Here is a 22,951-nt window from a genome sequence, read left to right on the forward strand (position 1 = left end):
CCAAAACGCACCAGCCGTACCCGTCCTGATTGGTTACAGTTAGAACTGGATCGGCATTACAAAGAGGAGACATGAGGGTTAAAGAATTCTCCGAATGGCACAATATTAATATATATGAATAATTTATATTTCTTATTGCCTGATTATTTAGTTTTAAAATATAGGTGGTTTTTAAGATCCACCAATTAATGTCTTTTTTAAGTCTCATTTTTTTAAGTTATAAATGCTGTGTCACACGATCCAACGTTTACTCCTGGAACCTGATTTCTCAAAAACTATTACTCATAATATTAAAACCATTTAACCCCTTCGTGACAAAGGCTGATTCTACTTTTTGTACCCTTCGTGACAATGGCCGTTTTAACATTTCTGCGCTGCTCGTGTTTAGCTGTAATTTTCTTCTTTCCCGTTTACTGAACCCACACACATTATATATTTTTTTTTTTCAGGACAAGAAGGGCTTTCTAGATGACATTGTTTTGATTGTATCATATTATTTACTATTAAAAAAAGTATAAAATATGGTGAAAAATTTTGAAAAAAATGACTGTTTCTAACTTTTAGTTGAAAAATCTTTTACTCATCTATAAAAGGTAATGAAAAAACCTGCTAAATAGATTCTACTATTTGTCCTGAGTTTAGAAATACCCAATGTTTTTATGTTTTTTTGCTTTTTTCTACACATTATCGGGCAAAAAGTACAGGTAGCGTTTTGCTATTTCAAAGCCATTTTTTCCAAATCTGGTAATTCTTCCCCCCATGTGCCATTTCGGGTATCTTTGAAGCCGGCCAATGCAATTTACCCCATCAAGTCATATATTGTTGAAAACTAGACACCCCAGGGTATTTCAAATGCTAGTATTTTAACTCTTTCCATGCACCATATCTACCACCAGCCTTTGTCAAACTTTGTGGTAGTCATTTTTTTGCATTTGTTTTTCCACACACATTTTACTTTAGGTATGAATTAAAAGGTTCTGGTATTTGTCACTATCACAAAACACCCCAATATGTGTTCAGCAACATCTCCTGAGTACAGCGATACCTCACATGAATGATTTTGCCTGGCTGTTTGGGGGCAAAAGGGCCACATTTGGGACATGCACATTTTTGAATGTTGAACTTTGGCATTTGGGGATCCACTGCCCATGCCCTAATTTGGTACATCTTTGAGCCGGGCCATTTCAGTGTGGCCAATAAAGCCATATATTTTTGAAAACTAGAAACCCCAGGGTATTTTAAATGCTGGTATTTTAACTCTTTGCATGCACACATTTTACCACCAGAATTTTTTCAAAGTTTGTAGTAGTATTTTTTTGTGTGTATTTTTCCCCCACACACCTACTTTATGTATGAATTTACAGCTCCTGGTTTATGCCGCTGTCACATGACACCCCAATATGTGTTCAGCAACATCTCCTGAGCGCAGTGATTTGGTACGTGTGCATTTTTCTAATTGGAAATTAGATGTGTGGCCATCCTTCCCCCCCTGTTATTTGGGACATTGTTGAACCCGGCCAATTCAATTAACCCCATCAAATCATACATTTTTTTTAAAGTAGACACCCCATGGGCATTTAATATGCCAGTATTTTAACTCTTTCCATGCGAGAATTGTTTTAAGCTAATGTGCTAATTTTAGGACTTGCTCACAAAAATATATTTTTTATATATATATTTAATGTAAATGTAAATTTTTTTTTCAACTTGAAGGTTCCCCTGATAGTGACATCAGTGGGAAATTATTTTTACATTTTACTGTTTTTTTTACTATTTTTTTTCTAATTATTATTAATTTTATTTTATTTTTTAATTTATTTTTACTAATCACACTGTGATTAGAAAGCTGGGCTCCATTGACTTGCATGGTTGAATGCAGTACCTGTATTCAACCTGCAAGTGGAGCCAGAGTTCTCTAGAGGGTCAGGAGACCGTCTAGCGAACTTTTTCACCTTTATTGTTTTTTTTCCCGGGCCGCCGCCATCTTGCAGATGGCGAAGATCACCGGCAGCTGCGGCTGTGACCGCTCTCCGGTCGAGGCATTCCAGCGACACCATTTAAGTTTAGGAGGTGATCGTTGATCGCCTCCTAAACGCTTTTAAAACGGGCGTCCGCCGCCATACAATGTATGGCGGTTGTTGACGCCCCGGGGAGGGGCCAGACATGGTCGAGGCATTACAGCAACGCCGTTTGGGTGCAGAAAGCGAACGTAGATCGCTTTCTGCACCCGTTTAAAGGCGTGCCGGTTCTGACACGTCATTTGTCATAATCGACTTGTTTTTGCGTGCCGTGCCAGAACCGGCAATTGTCATTAAGGGGTTAAAGTATTATTTGGGCTCATTAGAAGTACCTCGAAGTACACATGCCAAACGATTAATACACTGACGATATTTGCACTCTGGCAAATCCCAAATGAAATAGATGTTAGTTATTTTTATTTAATCTGGGAATAATGGGGCATTTATTGCTTGCAAACATTTCCTATAAATTACTCTTACCAACTAGGTATGTTACGGTTTAGTGTTTCGTTAAGGGAACATAGAAATAAAATGTGGTGAAAAGGAACCTCAAACAGCTTGGCAATAAATCGCCATCTGTTTGCTTGCAGATCAAAGATAAACTCTTCCTATTTGAAGTAAACCATAAAAGTGTTATTTATGCAGACCAGCGACAATGCTTTTACTGCCTTCTTTCCTACAGTCTAATCTTAAGCAAGAAAGAAAATGCTTGGGGTTTGGAATTTGATGGCACATAAGAATTTGGCCCGTCTAGGTTGCCCATTGTTCCTGATGGATCTGACTGGAGAGGAGCACATCACGCGCAGGGAGAATTATTCAGTAGAACCCGCCTCCGGCAGGGCATTTATATGGGAAAAGGGGCAATTTCATTTAAGGGATACTGCAGAACCACAGATCCAGCTATCATATACATTACATTGTATCGGATAGCTAGTGTTCCCCTTTAATAATGGAATTATATAATGTAGATCGAAATTACCCTCTGTAATGACATGATGGTGTCTTCTGTCTTTTCCCTTTTACTGTAGATTTTTGCTAGTAGCACATGATAACGACTGTCATCCATAAGAAAAGATAGATCATTTCCTGAAAAGAAAAAACAACATCACAAAGATAACACTAGAACACTTGGCTGTGGTAAAAAAAAAACCAAAATGCAACAATAACATGTGCTAATAGCATGAAGTGAGATTACAGGGTTCCAGAGCAGGTTCCCGAGTAGCGTCCATCATGTTTGGATCTGCTTTATGTGGGTCTGTGTTGCCCTCTTCCTATACTTTCATATTGAATAAGGACATATCGCTCCTTGTTCCCTTAAAAAAGCTGTTACTACAATGAGAAATAGAACATTTGTATTTGAAAACACCAAAAAATGTCCTATCTTGCTAACAAAATCTTTGCTTTTCGTTGTAAACTCACAGTATATTAACTGAAGTGAAGTCATCGGTCATTATTTAGGCCACTGAGACCAAAGCATGAAAAATAATCCATCAATCGCCAGAGCAGATCACTATGTTTCATACTATTGTAATATAATATTATAATTCATAATGTACTATAATATACCAAAATAGATCAAAATCAAGAAAAACATGATGTTAATGGTAATATCTCCACAATTGTGGAATACACGGCTGACTCTCCTTTTAGCTCTTCATTAGAACACATAAAAGTCGCCTGTTTTGATTTTTTTTCCTAAATACTAAATCATTTATTTTCCTCGCTCTGTTTCTCCCCATACCTGTCTCATGATCTAATGCCTGTTTCAGCACTTTCTCTGCCTTTTCATACTGCTTCAGCTTCAGCAACAGCTCAGCCAAGTCATAACGGAGGAAGTTCTGTTGACCGCTTTTCAGAGCCGCTTCATAGTAGCTAATAGCCTATACAAAAAAACCCAATAAAACATAGATTGTCCGAACGCGAGCTAGTAGCACATGGCTTTGGGCAAGATGCAACAAAAGGGACACCAAATACCTTTGCGTAATTGTGCGTCTTAATTAAAGCTTTTCCGATTTTGCTTGCTAACGTTGCGTCTTTGGGGTTCTTTTTTAATGCTTGCTCGTAAACGTCAATTGCTTTTTCAGGCTGCGAAAGAGGAAATTTAGAATCAATGTGAAGCCAAAACTATAAAAAATGAAATTCTGTGCCGCCATGTTGAATCGCGTATGTAGAAAAATACATACACAAATTATTACACACTAAAATATTTAACGTTGTGTATAATATATGCCGTATTTTCCCCTAATTTAGGTTTTTAAAGTGGGGCTGGAGCCTATAATCGGGGTTTAGCTCAGACGCCCGGGACATGCAGTATAGGCAGACATATTATTACAATTGCATAACATAATTAGTAAAATAGTAAAATAAAAGTCACAGACTGTGGACCACATCGTGCCAAGAGGTCACCGGCTGGACAGAGCCGCGCTGCGTTACGATGAGATGTTTAGTTTATAATATGTGCCTTCAGCCAGCAATGTACTTAAAGAATCAACTGCTGTAAATGATTGGCAAAGTGGATGCAATTTAAACCTTGCCTTAATCGCAGTTCATTTAAGCACATAGTAATGTTGCGTACATAAGCCAGAGGGACAGTCCACATGGTAAGGTTTCTAATTAGATGAATGCTTTGTCTAACGAACCATTAACACTGTAGAACTTTCTGCCCCTGGCTTTGCAGCAGGATTTTGCGGAAAAAAAAAAGTGTTTTGGTATAAATTAAAAAAAACAACCCAGTGTGATTCATGCAGAAGAACAATGACCCCGAGAAAGACATATTGCTTGCTCACAATAACATGTATTCTACAGGGTGGAATTATCTACATACAGGCAAAAGTGTTGGCATAAACGTTGGAGATGTAGGTTGCCCAGGGCACTTAAAACTTTAGGGCTGGTCCAACTTTCTTGCACGTCCACCGCAAGCCTCAACAAAATATTTGGTTGCGCCAATATAACTCACCTCTTGTATGTTCATGTACGCATCGCCGAGAAGAAGGTAGGAGTGTGAGCTGGGAAGTTTCTCCACCAAATCTCTGCAAATATGGTTGTTAAATGATTATTAAGATCTAACATTCAAGATGCGTCCCGCTTTACATCTTGGTGCTGAGCGAAAACACCATCCCTAAACAAACCCGCTGTAAATCTTCTACATCACAGAGGCGCAGGCGGGAAACACTTCCAACTATCCTCAGCCAGGCAGTTTCACGCCAGATGAAATGACTGAGAAGGGTTGCAAGAGAATTCTTCGTTTAATATGTTGCAATCATTCAGCTCCTAAGTCACTATTCGTAATTTGTGGAAACCGACAAAGGAAAGGAAACCAGGTGCATGCTGGGAATTATGGAGAAAAGCATTAGAAAATACATAAAGCTATCGCTGATCATTTTGCTCGTAGTGACCTGTAGCAGCTGGCATAGAGTTTCTTATCTTTCCGGTAGTGAAGGTAAATGTCGGCCATTTTCTCTTTAGCTTGCAGGAAGTATGGCTGTTCTGGAGAGACGTCTCTGAGCATGGATAAAGAATGCTCAACATCACCGTGGGTTAATGCGAGATCAGCGTTGGCAATCATTAGACGCAGCCCTTCTGGTGTCCCTGAAAATTCATTGATAGCATCCTGCAGAACCTTTGTAGCCTCATGCTGTTAAAATACAAACTTTATAATGTTAGTTATATATATATATACATATATATATATATATATATATATATATACATATATATATAAATTACATGGTAAAATATTAAGAGAATACAGTGATTCGGAAGCATTATATTCTAAATGATAAGAAAAGTTTTCTATTTTTTTTATTATTATTTCTGCTGTTTTAAATTTTAAAAAAAGAAAAGAATTAAAATACCCAATATATTTATTATTCATCACCATTATAAAATAGTCATACGAACTCCAGTGCTGATCTAGGTAATTCAGATTTACATTTTGCAGCTTGTAACTCCGCCAAGTTTCTCTTATTTTTCGTGAAGTCCCACTTTGAAGACTCTTTGAATTGAGAATCTTGAAGTAGCATTTCCTCTCTTACCTTATAGTAAATGTCCGGTTCTACTGCACGTTATTAAAATGATAATAATAACAATAATAATCTACAAATCTACCTGTTCTCCATTCATGCGATGAGCGTCCACAAGCTCAAGAAATATGGAGACACGATCGCTGGCACTGACTTCCAACGTCTTTCCTTTTGACTTGGAGTTGCTAGCAGTTCTCATTCCTGGCAAGCTCATGGCTATCTGCAGTGTCTTAATAGCTTCTCGTATGTCTCCCATCCTTTTCTGTGTCTGAGCTTTTATTAGATTATACAATGGATATTCCCGGATCTGCAACGGTGAAAAGTAGAAACTAAAATATGCAGAGATTCCAAGAACAGAAACCAAACCAAGGCTGTAGGAGGCATGTCTACTCTTCATGTCCACACTTTACCTGCACATGGAAGAGTAAGATTTGCAAATTCCAACCAGCATATTCTCTCCTGTACTGGTATTTTTACCAGTAACTCACTAATTTACGTGAAATGTAAGGGTGCAGTTAGGGAGAACGCTGGAAAAGTGTATTCATGAATACTTTTTTCATGTTGCATAATTAGGTTTTCAACCCCAGTAAGCGATTGCCAACGATCAAGGGTTCAACGGACTGCTATTCATTATATAGCAACTCTTTAACTAAACCAGATTAGATATTCATTTAAGATTATGTAATGTGTTGATCTATTTTTACAATATCCACTTTGACGAAGCAAGATATCACAACCGTGCCTTTTCAGAAGACAAATGGTCCAAAAGAGCTTCATGGCAGGCGTGTGGCTTCCTATTAGTCTAACATCCAACCAAGGCAGAAACCGCCACATGTCTCTTTAAACAATTAAAGATTTACTCACCTCAAAACTATAACTCAAAGCGAGTTCCAAAGACTGAGAACAAAGTTTTAAATTGTCCTGTGACAGGTAAACCTGAGCCATTAGAAGATGAGCGTCGGCATACGATGGGTTCTGCTCAAGGAAATGTTGAAGACTGCTTTGAGCAGATTCAAGTTCACCTAATAATAAAGAAAAAAGTAACAATAAAATATAACAATGGACAGCAGCTGAAGGCGCCCACAGATTCCCTGACAGGTGAATGCGATGTAACCACATGTACATTTGCTACTGTTTTGCTAGAAAAGTAAATCTAAAAGGTTTATATCAGATGTGGATCTTGTGGATCATTGACTTCTGTATTTGCAGATCTGGATTGTCTGGATGTTGCTGCTAAGTTTACCTCCCGAACTGCCAATATATCCTAGTAAATCTTCTCAACTATAGCTACTATTGGCTACTACTGGAGAAAAATGACTTCTGATTGCTCAGGATTTTTGTATTCTTGCTCCATTTTGGCCACCAAAATAAATGTAATCTTCTGACATTAAAAGGATATTGAATATTCAGCTATTTACCCAGAAAAAGTATGTTCGTTATTTCATTATAGTCCCAGCTATACTGTCATTTCCAAAAGGTTCAAAGAACTCGAATGTTTAATTACCTGCCAGATATTTCACCTTTGCGATCAGATACACAGCCTGCTGTAGCCCCGGGGCCGCCTTCACTATGGTTTCCAGAACAGAGGTGCAATGCCGTAGTAATGGGGACATGGGCTGTCCAGGCGCAGGAGGCTGTAAACACGATGACATACAAACGCTAACAATCACATTCATTCAACAACAAAATTACAGGACAGCTCGAGTTCACTACAGTATTTAAGAAAGCCATCTCTGTAATTCCAAGAAGAGGCTGATCATTATGTACAAAATATTTTTAGAATAAAGGATAAAGTTAAGAATTAGAGTCCCACAGAAGATTTTTCCCATGTAGTTAACACTATACTGTCATAAAGGATAGGGGGGTAGTTTTTTATGGTAAGGGTCCATGCACCATGTGCCTCCTGGTATAGACCGTCTTATAGCAGTCGTATATGACATAAGACAAAGAAGTAGTACAGGAGGGACCCCGTGCCAGTAGACACAGATCTTCAGCTCCATGGGGATCCGACGTGGGAATTAAAATCACAGTATTTATTTATTTGTAAAAAATAATAAAAGTAATTAAAAAATAAATAAATACATTCACAGAAGTAGAAGTATCAGGTTCTTTCACAGTATCCTGACTGGTTGGTCTGACCATATCACCTACCCTGCTGCGCGCGTTTGAGGCATTGCATAAACCCCAGCATTTAAAACGTTAAAATGTAACTGGAGGTTAGGCTTCGAACTTATTGAACAATGTACATTTACATATTGATTATGGCGATAACATTTGGTAGTACAGAAAATGCATTAAACGCACCTGAGTTGGACAAAAATTCAGATATTCCCTAATAATTTCCAGAAGGAAATCTGGATTTAGCCTTTGGAAATACTGGACGCTGAGCGGCAGCCCTTGCAGAGATGAGAAGTGGGTGTCCAGCACATCATTAAGCAAATTAATGACTTCTTCTTGCTTTTTGTGCTTCTTCATAGCCAGAACGGCACGCAAATACAGCAACTCCTTCATTGGGAAAAGAAATAAGAAACACAAAAAAAAGGAAATTATTATTAACCACAGAGTAAATAGATGCCTATGTGGACGAATATGTGTTTGTTTTTTTCATTTACCTAAAATTGTTTTTGCGAGAAGGATTTTTTGATTATAAATTGTTTACTTGCCATGCCTGACTACTTTCGGAGTGTTCCGAACATACAAGCTCCACATGCCATATGATATCTACAAATCAAATACTAGAAATGCAAGCCACATTTTCCAAAATATATATCTTATAAATTAATATCTAGTTAACTCTTTCCATGACCCCAAATGAAATGTCTGGAGAAAAAATGCCAACTGAAAAGTGGCCAAACTCACGGCAGACTTCCCGATGGATTGCTGAATTTCCATCAGGAATTCTAGTTGTTGATCAGCATCTTGTAACTGCCCTTCTAGGAGCTGGCATCGAATGATACCTACAAACAACCACAAAGTGAAATTATACGTCTGTTGTGCCAGTGGGAAATTATGACATAATAACATCAAACTGATGCGGGTAAGGGTTTGAAAGTTCATCTCTAATAAAGCCTCCATTGTGGAGGCATTGGGGCACAAGAGTTCAATCTTTGCCATACTTTAGTCTATAGTTTATTGGATCACTCACTGTGATGCCTGTCAATAGGTTTCTTATGTATTTCAATAATTTGACTTTTCCGCCAAATTCCCAAACGTTTCCATGTAAGGATAACAAAATATACCATTTGTGGAATGTTTTGTTCTTTGCTGTAGCTGGGAATAACTTTGCTATAAATGCTTCTTCTCACCATCACATTCAGAACATCTACAAGGAGTAGATCCAGAAAGTGCAGGGTTTATTGATCTGCTTTAAGAAGATCTCAAATGGTCCAGTATAGTATGTAGTTAAATCGGTGAGATTGCTCGCCAGTCACATCACTGACTACACATTATGTGGGGGCCAGGAGTTCATGCAGGAGATACTTGTAGAGAAACACACAATATCACAAAATATAGGTTAATTAACATGCTTTACTGCTCAACGTTTTCTATGTGATCAATGTTAATCTGCCTTCCACAACTCAACCAAAGCACCCTGTCTGCTGCATATTAAGGGAGGTAATCTCTTTTTGGATACCTGGGGCTTAGGTGACGTATGCCAGTGTAAGATCCATGGACTGAGGTCCAAGCTGCTTCACTAAAGGTCTCTCTACAATCACAGTTCTTACCTGTAAGAGCAGAAACGCTGCTCTCATCAAGAGTCATTGCTGTCTTGTACCGCTTTAAAGCACCCTTCACATTTCCTTGCAAAATACACAGATAGCCTAGCTCGGTGGCTATTGTGGCATCGTGGGGAGCCAAGCTAAAGGCACGTTCCACTAAGGTTTGAGCTTGTTGAAGAATAAGTGGATTTCGTTCGCACTGGAAAGAAAGAATAGGTATGATGACCAACGGGTCTGAAGGTTATTAGCCTGTAACACATCATGATGTCTGGGTTTATACTGAGGAGGGTACTGAACCACAAGCATGCTAATGGCATCCATACGGACCTGTAAGGGTTATACACTTACCATTCTGCTGAAAGCCACCGACATGCTATAATATAGCAGAGCATTGCGTGGTTCAAGCCGATCCAAAGCATTTATCAAATCTCCCAATTTACTTGTCGCCTACAATGGAAACAATTCTTCAGGCTCTGATAGCAGCAAACACAGCAGAACATTAATTTAAAAAAGACCCTCTCTTACTTGAAGAATTATAATGAGGTAGCGAGGTGATTCCTAAAATTCACACAAAACTCACGTTAATATGTCCCCCAGCGGTGATTACATTCACCGCGGATAACACATTAAACTTCTAATCTACGTGCGCTGGACCAGGATGAAATGTTCTTCAAAGCTTCTATATAGTTTTTTTTTATAATCAAAATGTATTGTTTTTATATATATTTTGTTTTATGGATGATTGTGAGAAAATATCGATCATTTACCCACTGCTCTGTGAAAACACGCTTGCCATGATCTGTTATTCTTTGGGTGAAAAACAGGGGAAATACGACTGAGGGCAGCACTGCGGGACCACCATCAACAGCATTAATGCAACTATACATATGATCTGCAGCGGACAAAAATAACATTTAAAAATGTATATATACCAAAATAATACCTCGTGGACATTTCCCTCCCGGCACAAATAATGAAGGGCCAGGATCCTCAAAGCTTCTAGATTATGGCTGTCCTTCTGCAACAACCTATGTGTGGAACGAAAATTGAGGGGGGTTGGACTATTAAAGCGAATATAAAACATTAATATTACAAGCACTACTGGGTCTATTCTCTACGTTTAGAATTAAGCAGGAACAAGGATTTTTTTATTCTTGTTCTTTGCTGAATGATACTTTTATTATGAAATATAATAATAATGGATTCAGAATTAAAATGCAATATAAAATATAAGATCATAAATATGGGATCAACTCATAAGAAGAATGATATGCTTTCATACAATCATCAAGTAGACGCAATTTATATTTCAATGAAGGCACATAGGGATTAAGCTGAAGTTATTAGGTTTCCACATTATTTCCACACACACACACACACTCCTACTAAATAGGTTAATATTAATAACCACTATACTTACACTATAGCATAAGTACAAATTATTGGATACAAATTAGTGCTATAAACACACACCCCGGGCTTTCCCCAAATAATTCATCCAACGGTCCAAAGATCTCCAAAGGCATAGCGTTCTCAGCTTCAATGACTTAATTCCATAATTGGTTTTTCACTATGTAAATGAAACACCACGAGCCCACACATTTCTCAACACCCCGAACTATCGGGGAAATCCCTCCCTTGACAAGCCGTATACCGGACCTTAGTGCCGTCTCCACGGTCTGTTCCCAGTCCTGCAGAGCCAACTGAAGCTTCATTTTCTTTACAAGGGCCGGAACGAAGTTTGGATAGCTCACTATGATTTTGTTCACGGATTCCAAAGAACCAGAAAGATTTTGTCGTAACTCAAAATAGTAAGCCTAAAACGAAAAGAAAAAAGGGTTAATTGTGAAAACTGCCCAACTTTCTATTTACAAAAAATGTACAATTTAGGTGACACGGAGTCCACCCATTTGGCAATAAAACAGATAAGCGCAACATTAACATAGAGGGTATCGTAGCTTGATTTCTTGTAAATCCATACACAAAAACAACGTTAGGTTACCATAATTCTTTATAGCGTATCCATGGGAGTATTCCGAGATAGTCACCCCCTTCCGGTATCCGACAGCTAATAACAAGCTCATGTATATATTCATGGTGTCTGTATTAATAAATATTTTATAGCAATAAATCATCTCAATCTGGTAAATTTCATTAAATATGTATTACATTAAAAAGTAACCTAAAATGCTCCGGACTGGTTGGTCCCAGAAACTTTTTCCTAATGTACTGAAAGACTGAAATTATGATGTGGGTCACAAACAGTAACATGTTTCTTAAAGGGGCAATTTATTGCCCCAAACAGCTTCAACCGACCATAAACACATGCTAAAATACTTAAGGAAGTAGTTTAATATGCATCCATGCTTTCAGGGGACGGTGCCGCTCTGAAGCCCCTAATGATAAAACATATACCTGTCCCATCATTGCAAAAATGTCCATTCCGTCGTGGAGTCCTTCCTCTAAATACTTCAGGGCCTTCTTAGCATAAGCTTCTCTCCCGCAGGTCAGATCTATCCATGCTTTTAAAACCAATCCCTGTAAAGATATTAAAATGTACTTTCTTCTCATTAAACAGTAAAAAGACCTTAGTGTTGTAATGCACGACCTGGACTCAATGTCACAGAAAGACAAACATACGTCAATGATGACCAGATTAGATGAACCGAACGGTTTTTTCTCCGCCGTCAAATTCTATGTTTCTACTCAATATGACAACTGAAAATATTTTTTTCTCTAAAAAGCAGATGCTTTCAATAAAAATGACGTTTTCTCTCAAAAGTCACTGAACAAGTTGTAATTTCTCTGCCTTTATACATATACAGTTAAGTGTCACTTTGGGTGATGTTCTCCTCCAAGTTGGGCTCAGACCTGCTAACTGCATAGTTTGATAACGGAGATGGCTTTCAGGTTATCTCACTGACTTTACAATGTATTTTAAAAGGATGACCTAGTCCACCGAGGCTGAATCTCTTACAGTATCTTCCCAAACACATATCAAAGCTGAGCAGAGAGAGAAAACAGAATAATTTGCATGAAATGAGACAGTATAAGGAACCAGACTACCACTTAACTGCAAACTAAAATGATACTTTATACGAGGTTCCTCAATAAACGCACATGGAGATATTTCTACTATATATCAAGTTATTACCGGCACAGCATGTTAACAAATACATTTTGGGCTGATTTCCTTAAATGCAAGAAACATCCACCGCTTTTCATGGAAAGTTGCATGGTGGTTCCTGCTCATACTTTATGCTCGTACTTTATGCTACTTACGTCTCGACTTCCACTCGATATTTTTATCATCCTGTCAATGTATTCCCTGGCTTTATCATGACGTCCAATGTGCCACAGGAACAGACCAGCGTAGTACAATGCTTTATGGCCTGCCACCTTCCGATGTTCCTTCATCTTCATATCCAACTCTTGAACAGCTTCTCTGTCTATAAAATGAGGATAAATTTGTGATTTCATTTTCTCCAAACGTACATGCCCTATTGGCTCCCCACAACATCAAATAGCAACAAGGTAAATCATGGACGGCACAAAAAAAACATGAAAACCAAGCAAAGAGCTCTAAATTTTCATATGAATTTTCTTGTTTCCTTCACTCTCACTCACACCTACTCATCCACACCTACTCATCCACTCTCTCATTCACACCTACTCATCCACTCTCTCATTCACGCTCTCTTGGTCCGCCGACCGCTTCCCTGTCATTGTCTTCGTGCCGCGCAGTTTTGCTTCTTATCTTCCATCTTCTTTATTTGTCCGCTGCTCCATGGACCATGGGACAAGACCTCCCAATGACCTTACGCAAATGGCGGAGCTTCTGGGCACACTCTCTCCACCAATTTGGAGAAATGGGGGAAAAGGATGTCCCTGGGAGCTTCGCCATTTTGCAGAGCATCATCCTTTGGTTACATTGGGCTAAAGGGTAGACCCTCTGGGCACACCTTCTCCCCTGTTCCTCTATTCGAGGGAGAGAGTGTACTGGAAGCCATTTTGTGAACATTCACGGGAGGTCATGTCCACGGAGAAGCAGACGAAGAAGGAAGATAGACGATCAAGAAGATCAGGAAGATGCAGGAGAAGAAGCAGAGCTGCACGGCAAGGAGAAAGGGACACAGAATTGGTCGGCGAAAAGGTAAGGAGACATTCCGAGAGAGCATGAGAGAGAGTGAATGAAAGTTTGAGTGTGAAAGAGCATGAGTCAGCGAATGAGGATGAATAACGACAAATTCTGAATGTAAAAAATTGAATTTGTTGTCTGAAAAAAATGAAATGATAAACCCACTAGAAAACCAAACTGGTGTCGCCAACATCATTTCTACAAAATACAACAGTACCAGATGACACTCTGGGAACATCGAGACTTTTGCTACCTTTGCCTAACGGAAAATAATCCTTAAATCCATTTGAAAAAAATGAATTATACCTGGATGAGAAGATTTCTTGTGGGCATAAATCAGTGCCAAGTAAGAGCATAACGAGACCTCTGGCAAGTCCTTAATCACTTCCAGTTCACGGATGGACTCCTGCACCTGATCTACAAAAATATTAGCGTTGGAGTCAATTTGTTTTTCTCAAAATATTATACTTAATGGACAAATTCACCTAAAAGCAATTACCTTCCATTAACTTCCCGAAGGCCCGGAAAAAGAGAAAGACCGGATCGTTACCGTACTCCTTGAGAGCTTCATTAGCAGCCGTTTCAACATGATGGAAGTACTTCTCCTGGCAGTAGTAATGGATTTCTGCCTAAAAAGAGGAAACAATGACTACAGTAAGTTCTTTCAGGAAATTATTTAATTATGATCATTTGCATTTAGTATATTAGCACCTTATCGATCTCTACAACAAATAAAGCCTTTCATGTTTACGCGTCATAAGCTGGCCCCCGTCTACCTGTTGGGTCGTGTGCTGTACTATTATATCAATAATAATGAAAGCTGGTTGAATGACAGCGGTGAATGGGTTAAATAGAGTAGAATGTAATCATATTGTGGGGTTTCGCGAGAGCAGAACCTCATTTCAGAGAAAATAAGATTGGAGCCGCCATGTTGGAATTAGGTGGCTTCTAGTCTTGTGAAAGGAGAGTATTCATTAGGGAAGGCACGAAAAATCTTCAGTTTGTAGGCAAATCGTTTTCGGTCAAAATATATTGAATTAGGGATCGCCTATAATGATCATAAATAAAGCGCTTGCTGAGCATGAAAGAAGTTATTGATCATCAGGAGTCCATTGGTGCGAGTGGAGGAGGCAGCCTGCTGTCAATCAATGCATCATATTCCACGGCTGAAGTAACAGACGGCGTCCAACCCGTATACCTGCTGCCGTTTGTTCTCTTTAAAAAACAGGGAAAACTTTTGAAGGGGTGTGTGTATGTATATATATATATATATATATATATATATATATATATATATATATATATATATATATATATATATATATATATATAAATACCAATAATATGCTATTGCACTCCAAACCAATTCTGTAGTAGCCTGGTGCTAGGTAAGAAGGCAAAGTAATACACAGAGTCTCTGGATCGTTACCAGCACTCTAGGTCTTCTTCCAATAAATACAGATTACTCTTTTGCAGGTCAACGTTTCAGTCTTTATTTGACTTTCATCAGGACGCCAGTTAAATAAAGACTGAAACGTTGACCTGCAAAAGAGGAATCTGTATTTATTGGAAGAAGACCTAGAGTGCTGGTAACTATCCATAGACTGTGTGTATATATATATATATATATATATATATATATATATATATAAGTTTGTAACGGAGAAACAGCCATTGTCACGTTTACACCGAGCGCACCTTAATTATTGATTTGTACGGCACCATTGTATTTCAAATGGTGTATTTCGTTGTATTCCTCCCCAAAAAGTTTAACATTTTGAAAAACTGCATTTAATGAACAGTTCAGTCACCATCGGTGCAACGCTTAATAGTGACCCCCCGAGGTCAAATGCACTTTGGGGGTAACCGCACGTATTAACATGTTCAGCGCTACACGTGAGTTTATTCCGTGCAGACAGGCGGCCGGCACGTAGCCCTGAAGTGCCACTAAAACTGCTGTTTTATCGTTTGTAGGCTGAGGGTGTTTAGAGTTTGCATAGTTACTCATCTAGACCCAAAACGTATTGCATGATGTACTTTAGTATTTGGCATCGCTGCTCTAACAGGAGAAACCATAACCGCTTTATTCCAGCGGCCTGAGGATGTAGTCCTCATTATTATTATTCTCACAGCGCTATAATACACCGCAGCGCAGTACAAAGGGATAAACGGGACGGAACCAGATCATCTCATAACAATTTGGATTTATAGAATCTGATGGAAGCTAGAATTTGATGGCCCGGCCCGTCTGTCAGTGGTTGATCTTGCCTTAAAATTAGGATATCTTTACGGCTGTCCCATGCATGTTTATATTCCCTTATTGTTTTAACGTCTACCACTTCCGCTGAGAAGCTGTTCCACTAATCTACCACTATTTCAGACACAATATCCGTTATCATATTAGGTAGATATAGCGGAATATATACTAGAGGAATCACAGACAAGGATCACCCGAGGCACACATCACACCGTTTATTACGCATTACCCGCTTTGGCACAGACAGAGATAATACGGTGTAACGGGGTCAGCGGCATAGACATGGACTGTGAGCTCCCACCTGGACACCGGCAAGCGCCGGGTCAGCAGACATGATTGATGCCGCACTGTCCAGCTGGTCGCTCTGCAGGCGGCGGAGGATGCTCAGGGTGGCCCGGCGACCTACCACCTCCCAAACAGCAGAGAGGACCGCTGCGACTACCTCCCGTTACCGCCAGGAATCGGGAGACAATACATGAAACTGAGCGGCAGCCATCTTTACTCAGGCTGCGCATGCGTACGTTGGGCTTCGCAGGCGTGAGGGAGGAGCGAAGTGACGTCATCGCGCTGCTCCGCTTGACAAGACTCTTACCTGTCACTGTACGGCAGGGAAATGCTGGGGTGGAATAAGGGAATGCAATGAAGTGGAATGGAGTGAACATTCATAGAATGAGAATGAAAAATGAATACAAGCCAATGGGTTGGAATGAATGTCATTCCTTCATAATGTCTCAGGTTACAGAGACCACCCCGTTTAGAACACAAAGCCCCGCCCCCATCTTTAGTAAAGAGATAATTTCTCCCCTCTCTGGGGAGGATGGGCTGGTTTTTAAGAAATGTCATTAAAGCAGGAAATGAATCCTTACCAGCTGGGGACCTGGACGCTCTCAACATGCAGGGGATGAAGAGAGGCGCCTCATTTATTTTAAAGTGGGTGTGGTGCGGGAGAGGGTGTGGTCTGGGTGTGACATAGAGAGGGTGTGGTGTTGGGGGTGTGTGTTGAGAGGATGTGGTGTTGGGTGTGTGGTCTGGGTGTGGTGTTGGGGGTGTGTGGTCTGGATGTGGTGCTGAGAGGATGTGGTGTTGGGGGTGTGGTCTGGGTGTGGGGTTAGGAGGGCATGGTGCGGGTGTGAGGGAGGTAGGAGACGTCACCTAGCATAAGGTTGTGAGGTGATGAGGTTGTAGGATAATGACTGCGTGGCTTTGTTTGAACTCCTCCTGCCGCTGTTCCCTCGTTCCTCTGTGCAGCTCGAGGTGTAATAAACGAAATAAATCAGTAAGATGGAACGCTCGAGCCGCGTTGGGCTATGCAGTCGCTCTAGACTTCTCATGTATTGATTGTTTAATAAACAGAGTTAAGGAAGACCTGGCCGGCTTGGTTCTCGTCATCCAAGTTTTTTTTGCAGTTTTCGTTATAGCACAAATTCCCCAGAAACCTGACTTTTTCTCGATGATTCTTGTTGAGGTTTTAGGTGCAACTTCTTGCCTTCGGGTTCAGAGGTAGACTTTCCAGTTTCTCGACGGCACTCTGAGCTTCCTTAGCCGTATTTTATCCACCATTACTACAGTTTGGTGTTGGTTTCCATTATCAGTTCACATGTAGAAAAAGAACCTGCCTTTGATCATCTTCTCCCAATTTGTCCAGAGAGGTGGGAGCTGGTGAAGTGGAGCCATTTGTGTTTCCCTATGTGTCCATTCATACAGCTAGTGCATCTCGTCTGTTTAATGTTTCCCCAGATGGACCTCCTTACATAGCCCACCCACTCAGCTGCACCCACCCATGTGTTCCCTAAAGTCTGACCAAAACAAATGTATATTTACATCACAAACGAATGTAATGATACAGAACATGGGCTGCATGCTGGGCCAGGTTCACGGAAGGTGACGTCTATGGTAGCTGAAGTGTCTCGAAGCTGTACCTACATCTTTAAAGCCAAGCTCACAAAGATAAAGTATCATATCTAGTATCAAAACATATCTAATTCATGTTTTCAATTTATTTGAGTGCTTAATATTTCATTTTTTGGTTCCTCACTAACAAGCGGCAAATCCAACCAGGAAAATGAGTACAACTTATGTTGGAGAACATTTAGTGCTCTGGTGCCCCCTCATATATTTATATAGAAGTCAATGCCAGCTCAAAACAAATCTTATAAATATTTTCTAAGATATTGCTTCCCAATTAAGGTCTTCTGTTAAGCACATAATTATAGGTAAGTGGGAAAGGGCAAAGATCTTGCATTCTGTGAGGATGGCTTCTTATCCATTAGACGCGGAGGCTAAATGAGATACCGGTGCCCTTGCACAAGGTTAATGAACATAGCTGCGGTTCTAGAATAATGAGAAGTTTAATACACACCCGAGGATCACTGGAGTTTGAAGGCTCAGGAATTGAAAACAAATATTATGTATATTATCTAGTGTTCAATTTTAGTTTATTTAAATTATCTAGATTTTCTATCTCTCACAGCACATTTGTGTTTCTACCAAAAGCATAGCCAGCATATTTTGCTGTAATTCCTGTGATCCTTCAGTGAAGATTGCATGAGTGTTTCGTTACCGCAGCCAAGTAGAAGGTGTAACACGCTTTTGGAATTGTACCTCCATTGGTTTGCCAGACGGAAGATAAGCCATGACCTAGAGCAGTGGTGTCCAAGTTTTTTCTGCAGTGGGCCACTTCACCAGAATTGTATACGTGCGAGGGCCGCACTCATTTTTCACTGTGAGAAAATATGGCCTTTAATAAAATATGCAGATTAAAATAAAGTAAATGACACAAAACCTTTACTTTTCCTCTCACTGATTTCTGGACCTAGAAAGTTGTGTGACTACAAATTCAGGATAATTAAAAATGAAATAGTTCTATTTATTCTAGGGATGCACCAAAATAAAAATTCTGGACCAAAACATTCACGGTTCACTTAGCCAAAACCGAAAATGACCCCCCACCTTTAAAAATAATAATAAAAACTCACATTTTTAATAAAAGTAGGTAACGCACCACAATTGGACAAAAAAAATTAGCAATATGACTTGGCATGATAGGATTGCTAACAGCAATCACACTCCTATCATACCCAGGCAACCAGTAAATGCTGGTACCTAGGCATGATGGGACTGTGCTTGCTGTTAGCAATCACACTCCTATCATGCCAAGTCAGCCAGTGCATGCTGGTACAGGGTGGCTGTAAGTGATGTGCAGACCCCATATTGGTGGCAGCATCAATACACAAGGGGGGCAGCTAGCTAGGTTTGAGCATGTACTGGCTGACTTGGCATGATAGGAGTGTGATTGCTAATAGCAATCACAGTCCCATCATGCTTAGGTTTCAGCACTTACACATCCAAACAGTAAATGCTGGAACCTAGGCATGATGGGACTGTGATTGCTGTTAGCAATCACACTCCTATCATGCCAAGTCAGCCAGTACATGCTGGTACAGGGTGGCTGTAAGTGATGTGCAGACCCCATACTGCTGGCAGCATCAATACACAACGGGGGCAGCTAGCTAGGTTTCAGCATGTACTGACTGACTTGGCATGATAGGAGTGTGATTGCTAACAACAATCACAGTTCCCTCATGCCTAGGTTACAGCACTTACACATCCATGCACACACACATTCATTCATATACTCATTCATTCACAGATTCATTCCCTCAATCACGCATACTCATTCAAACACCCTCCCCACCCCCTTACCTGCACTGCTGCTCCTCGATGCCGCTCACAGACTTCAGCAGGGGGCGCGGCCTCCCTCTGCGTTCTCTGGTACTGCACCAGGAAGGAAGCAGGGCTGGAGCAGAGTCATGTGATGTCACGTGAACTCTGCTGGGTTCTGCTTCCTCTATGCAGTACAAAAGATCCTCCCACAGGTAAGTAGCAGGGCTCTTGTTGTAGCAGGGCTCGAGGTGCGGCCCGCGTAAGATCGGTTGCCCTGGCTGCCGATCTTACGCGGGCCGCACCTCGAGGTCTCTGACCTAGATATTCTTTACAACCGTGCAGATATTATCACAAATGACAATTCCCCTTCAAGGTGAAGTAGCTCAGCCAGTCATTTCATATGTCTGAAAATCCCATCTGTATTAACAACCAAAGCATGTGAGCTCTTCATGAAAACACAAGCTGAAAATAATAGGTTGGATACAATTATGAAAATATACTTGTCTGGGCTTCTTTTAATCTTCTGACCAAAAGCCCTCACCCACTTAATCAATACATCAATCAGATATGAGGACTTCTTGACCCAACATTTCCTCTGAATATACATACATGCGTAACAAATATGCTTCGAACTACCTGACTTCCTCTAAGTACCACTCATACTCACCACCTCCTCCTCAGCTCCCTTTCTCAGCACCTCCTCCTCACCATCTCTTAATTGTGCATCACTAGTATAGCCTCGTTTTCTTACTGCCTATTGAAAACCATTCAAATTGTTCTGTTTAAGGTGAACTGAAAACAAATCTTCATTGATGATTCAAATTCGATTTGTCCCTCCTATAATAGCAAGGGATAATAATATCCAATGAAATTGCCGTCTAAAGCATTTTAACACATATTTAAATACTACAAAATATACAATAACAGAATTCATAGTTCATGACTCTGTCCTGAGCCCCCTGAGGTCACATATTTCCAGAACTATCCTAACTGCAGTTTGTAATGGGAAATCATGGAGGAAGCTGTGAAGTTCCTTCGGGAAACTAGTGATATAATCATTTTTTGAATCCCAATGAGCTGAGGGACCTTATCATCGCTCTAGATAGAATAATATAACCAACAACCTTCACTCCGTGGGAACACATCTATTCAAAATCTTACCCAAGCCAAATGATGTTAGGTTTTTAAGTTAGGATGTTGGGTACTTTGGGACGGCAAAGGCACTGAAATCATTAGACGTCCAGGTGTAGCTGCAAAAGGAACCAATGCTGGAAAAAGTTCAAAAACAGGCTGCAAAATGAAACAAAGAAAATCTCAACTCCATCTCAAAGCCTTTTTTTAACTATAGAAAAGATGTGCCGATTATTCAAGGTCGATTTATGGAAGCCACACAACAAATGTAACGACGGCAAAATGCTTTGGTTCAATACTTTGACTGCATTTTTCATACAGACTAATATGTGTAGCTTGGAGGCAAAAAAAAGTGAGAGGGGAGATGTAATAGAAACATTTAAATACAAAGTATTTTGCTGAATTGTCTTATCTGTAGTCAAATTCTATGTTTCTATAAGTGGAACGGCCTCCCATCAGAAGTGGTAGAGGCCAATACAGTGAGGGAATCAAAGAATGGGCAGCATAGATGGACGGAATAGCTCACATTCTGTATGTATCTGTGTTAATGTTATCTCAAAAGTATATACAGATATAGAAATATCAACTCGGTGCAACTAAGATTGGAAGTTAATGTTCTATGTGAAATTTAACAGCTTATTCAGTAGTTATTATTTCAAGTAATGTCTAGTTTCTAACATCTAAGTGGATCATTGTGTAGCCGGTTACAACCATTTTCAAGAATTAAAAGCACAGTGATTGATCTCTCTTTGCAATAAAAATTATAATTATTTTCTTTCCAAAACAAATATGAGTATAAAAATGTTCTTCCCAATATCTTATTTTCTTTTTTAGGATCTCTTAACATGGTTTGATATACTTTCCTCCACTAGATCAATATTTATTCCTGCTGCCAGACTTCAATTTACAAGCTGCGGCTAGACAGACACAATAAGTTATCGGTGATGTAATTACATTTTAGTGGCACTAAGGGATTTAAAGATCTAAAAACCGTCTAGTAAAAACAAATAAAAAATGGCAGTTTATAGTTGGAGCTTTTAACCTGCACGGCCCAGGAATTATTCTGTATTAAATGATTTATGAACAAGGACTTGTCCTAAGTTTACTCCACGTTGTCACTTAATGGCTTCACATTTTTACTTTGCTTAAACAATGACCCCGAAAGCATGAAGGTTCAAATTAATTTAGATTGTGAGCAGGACTCTTTACCAAATGTACTGGTTTTTCTGTCAATTCTAGTTTTTTCATACCTTTGGATTTAGGCACTGTGACAGGTACTATATGAATTAATAATAAAAATAATATTTTAGAACTATTTTTTTAAAAAAATATTATTGTGATTAAGTGGCAAGGGAACTTAAGGGAGAGAAAACATGACAATGTAATAAAGTATTCCAGTTGTTTTGTTCCTCAATAACACAAATTGAACCAATAAACCTTTAATTTAGGGATGTCCAAGGTGTTCCCAATTAACCGAGTAGGAAACATCCCGTCCTCTGGTCTTGTAAAGAAGAGAGACCTGTGAACTCTCAGCCAGCTGGTCACTGACCAAAAGATTTTTTTTTAGGAGAAACTGGTAAAAATAATAATTACATGCTTTTTACCCGACTGAGTTATCTGTCATAAGGGTTAAAATGGAAGGTGCAATTAATCCTAACCCAGCACGTTTTAACAGGGAGTACACAAGAGAGTCCAACTGCACTGAGTTGTATCTGCATGTATTTTGAGTCTGTGTCCATATAAGTTTGTACATTTTTGTCTCTGTGGTGTGTGTGTGTGTGTGTGTCACTTGCTTTGTCTTTTAGTGTGGGTTCTGTCAACTTGTTTCTTGCCAACTCATTATTTTATGTATAGCAGCATGAAACCTATGAATGTTAAATCTTGGTGTTCTAGATAGCAGTCCAAGCACTGAAGGCAACACGGTAGATGCGTAACATTTAGTTCTATCATGGAGCCCATAACACAAATGACAATGCAAAAGATATGTGGATGTCTAGGGCCTC

The 22,951-nt window shown here is 39.6% G+C and overlaps 1 protein-coding gene across 1 annotated transcript in view; it reads right to left on the reverse strand.

Moving 5' to 3' along the window:
- The window catches only part of LOC149285921 (tetratricopeptide repeat protein 21B-like), a 31,098-nt gene extending 10,136 nt beyond the window's left edge, over positions 1 to 20,962 (reverse strand). The window contains exons 1-19 of the mRNA XM_089494697.1: positions 20,942 to 20,962; positions 14,397 to 14,526; positions 14,204 to 14,314; positions 13,042 to 13,208; positions 12,175 to 12,297; positions 11,419 to 11,576; positions 10,703 to 10,787; positions 10,108 to 10,206; positions 9,766 to 9,958; positions 8,900 to 8,997; positions 8,345 to 8,545; positions 7,545 to 7,674; positions 6,905 to 7,062; positions 6,126 to 6,347; positions 5,414 to 5,652; positions 4,975 to 5,047; positions 3,993 to 4,103; positions 3,760 to 3,898; positions 2,998 to 3,104 (exon numbers count right to left, since the gene is read on the reverse strand). Of these exons, the coding sequence (XP_089350823.1) occupies positions 2,998 to 3,104; positions 3,760 to 3,898; positions 3,993 to 4,103; positions 4,975 to 5,047; positions 5,414 to 5,652; positions 6,126 to 6,347; positions 6,905 to 7,062; positions 7,545 to 7,674; positions 8,345 to 8,545; positions 8,900 to 8,997; positions 9,766 to 9,958; positions 10,108 to 10,206; positions 10,703 to 10,787; positions 11,419 to 11,576; positions 12,175 to 12,297; positions 13,042 to 13,208; positions 14,204 to 14,314; positions 14,397 to 14,526; positions 20,942 to 20,962 (2,565 nt within the window). The remainder of the gene's footprint in view (positions 1 to 2,997; positions 3,105 to 3,759; positions 3,899 to 3,992; positions 4,104 to 4,974; positions 5,048 to 5,413; positions 5,653 to 6,125; positions 6,348 to 6,904; positions 7,063 to 7,544; positions 7,675 to 8,344; positions 8,546 to 8,899; positions 8,998 to 9,765; positions 9,959 to 10,107; positions 10,207 to 10,702; positions 10,788 to 11,418; positions 11,577 to 12,174; positions 12,298 to 13,041; positions 13,209 to 14,203; positions 14,315 to 14,396; positions 14,527 to 20,941) is intronic.
- Positions 20,963 to 22,951: the final 1,989 nt, after the last annotated feature.

The sequence above is a fragment of the Sceloporus occidentalis genome, unplaced genomic scaffold, assembly GCF_023333645.1.
Source record: "Sceloporus occidentalis isolate IW3139 unplaced genomic scaffold, rSceOcc1.0.p SCAF_74, whole genome shotgun sequence".
NCBI lineage: Eukaryota > Metazoa > Chordata > Lepidosauria > Squamata > Phrynosomatidae > Sceloporus > Sceloporus occidentalis.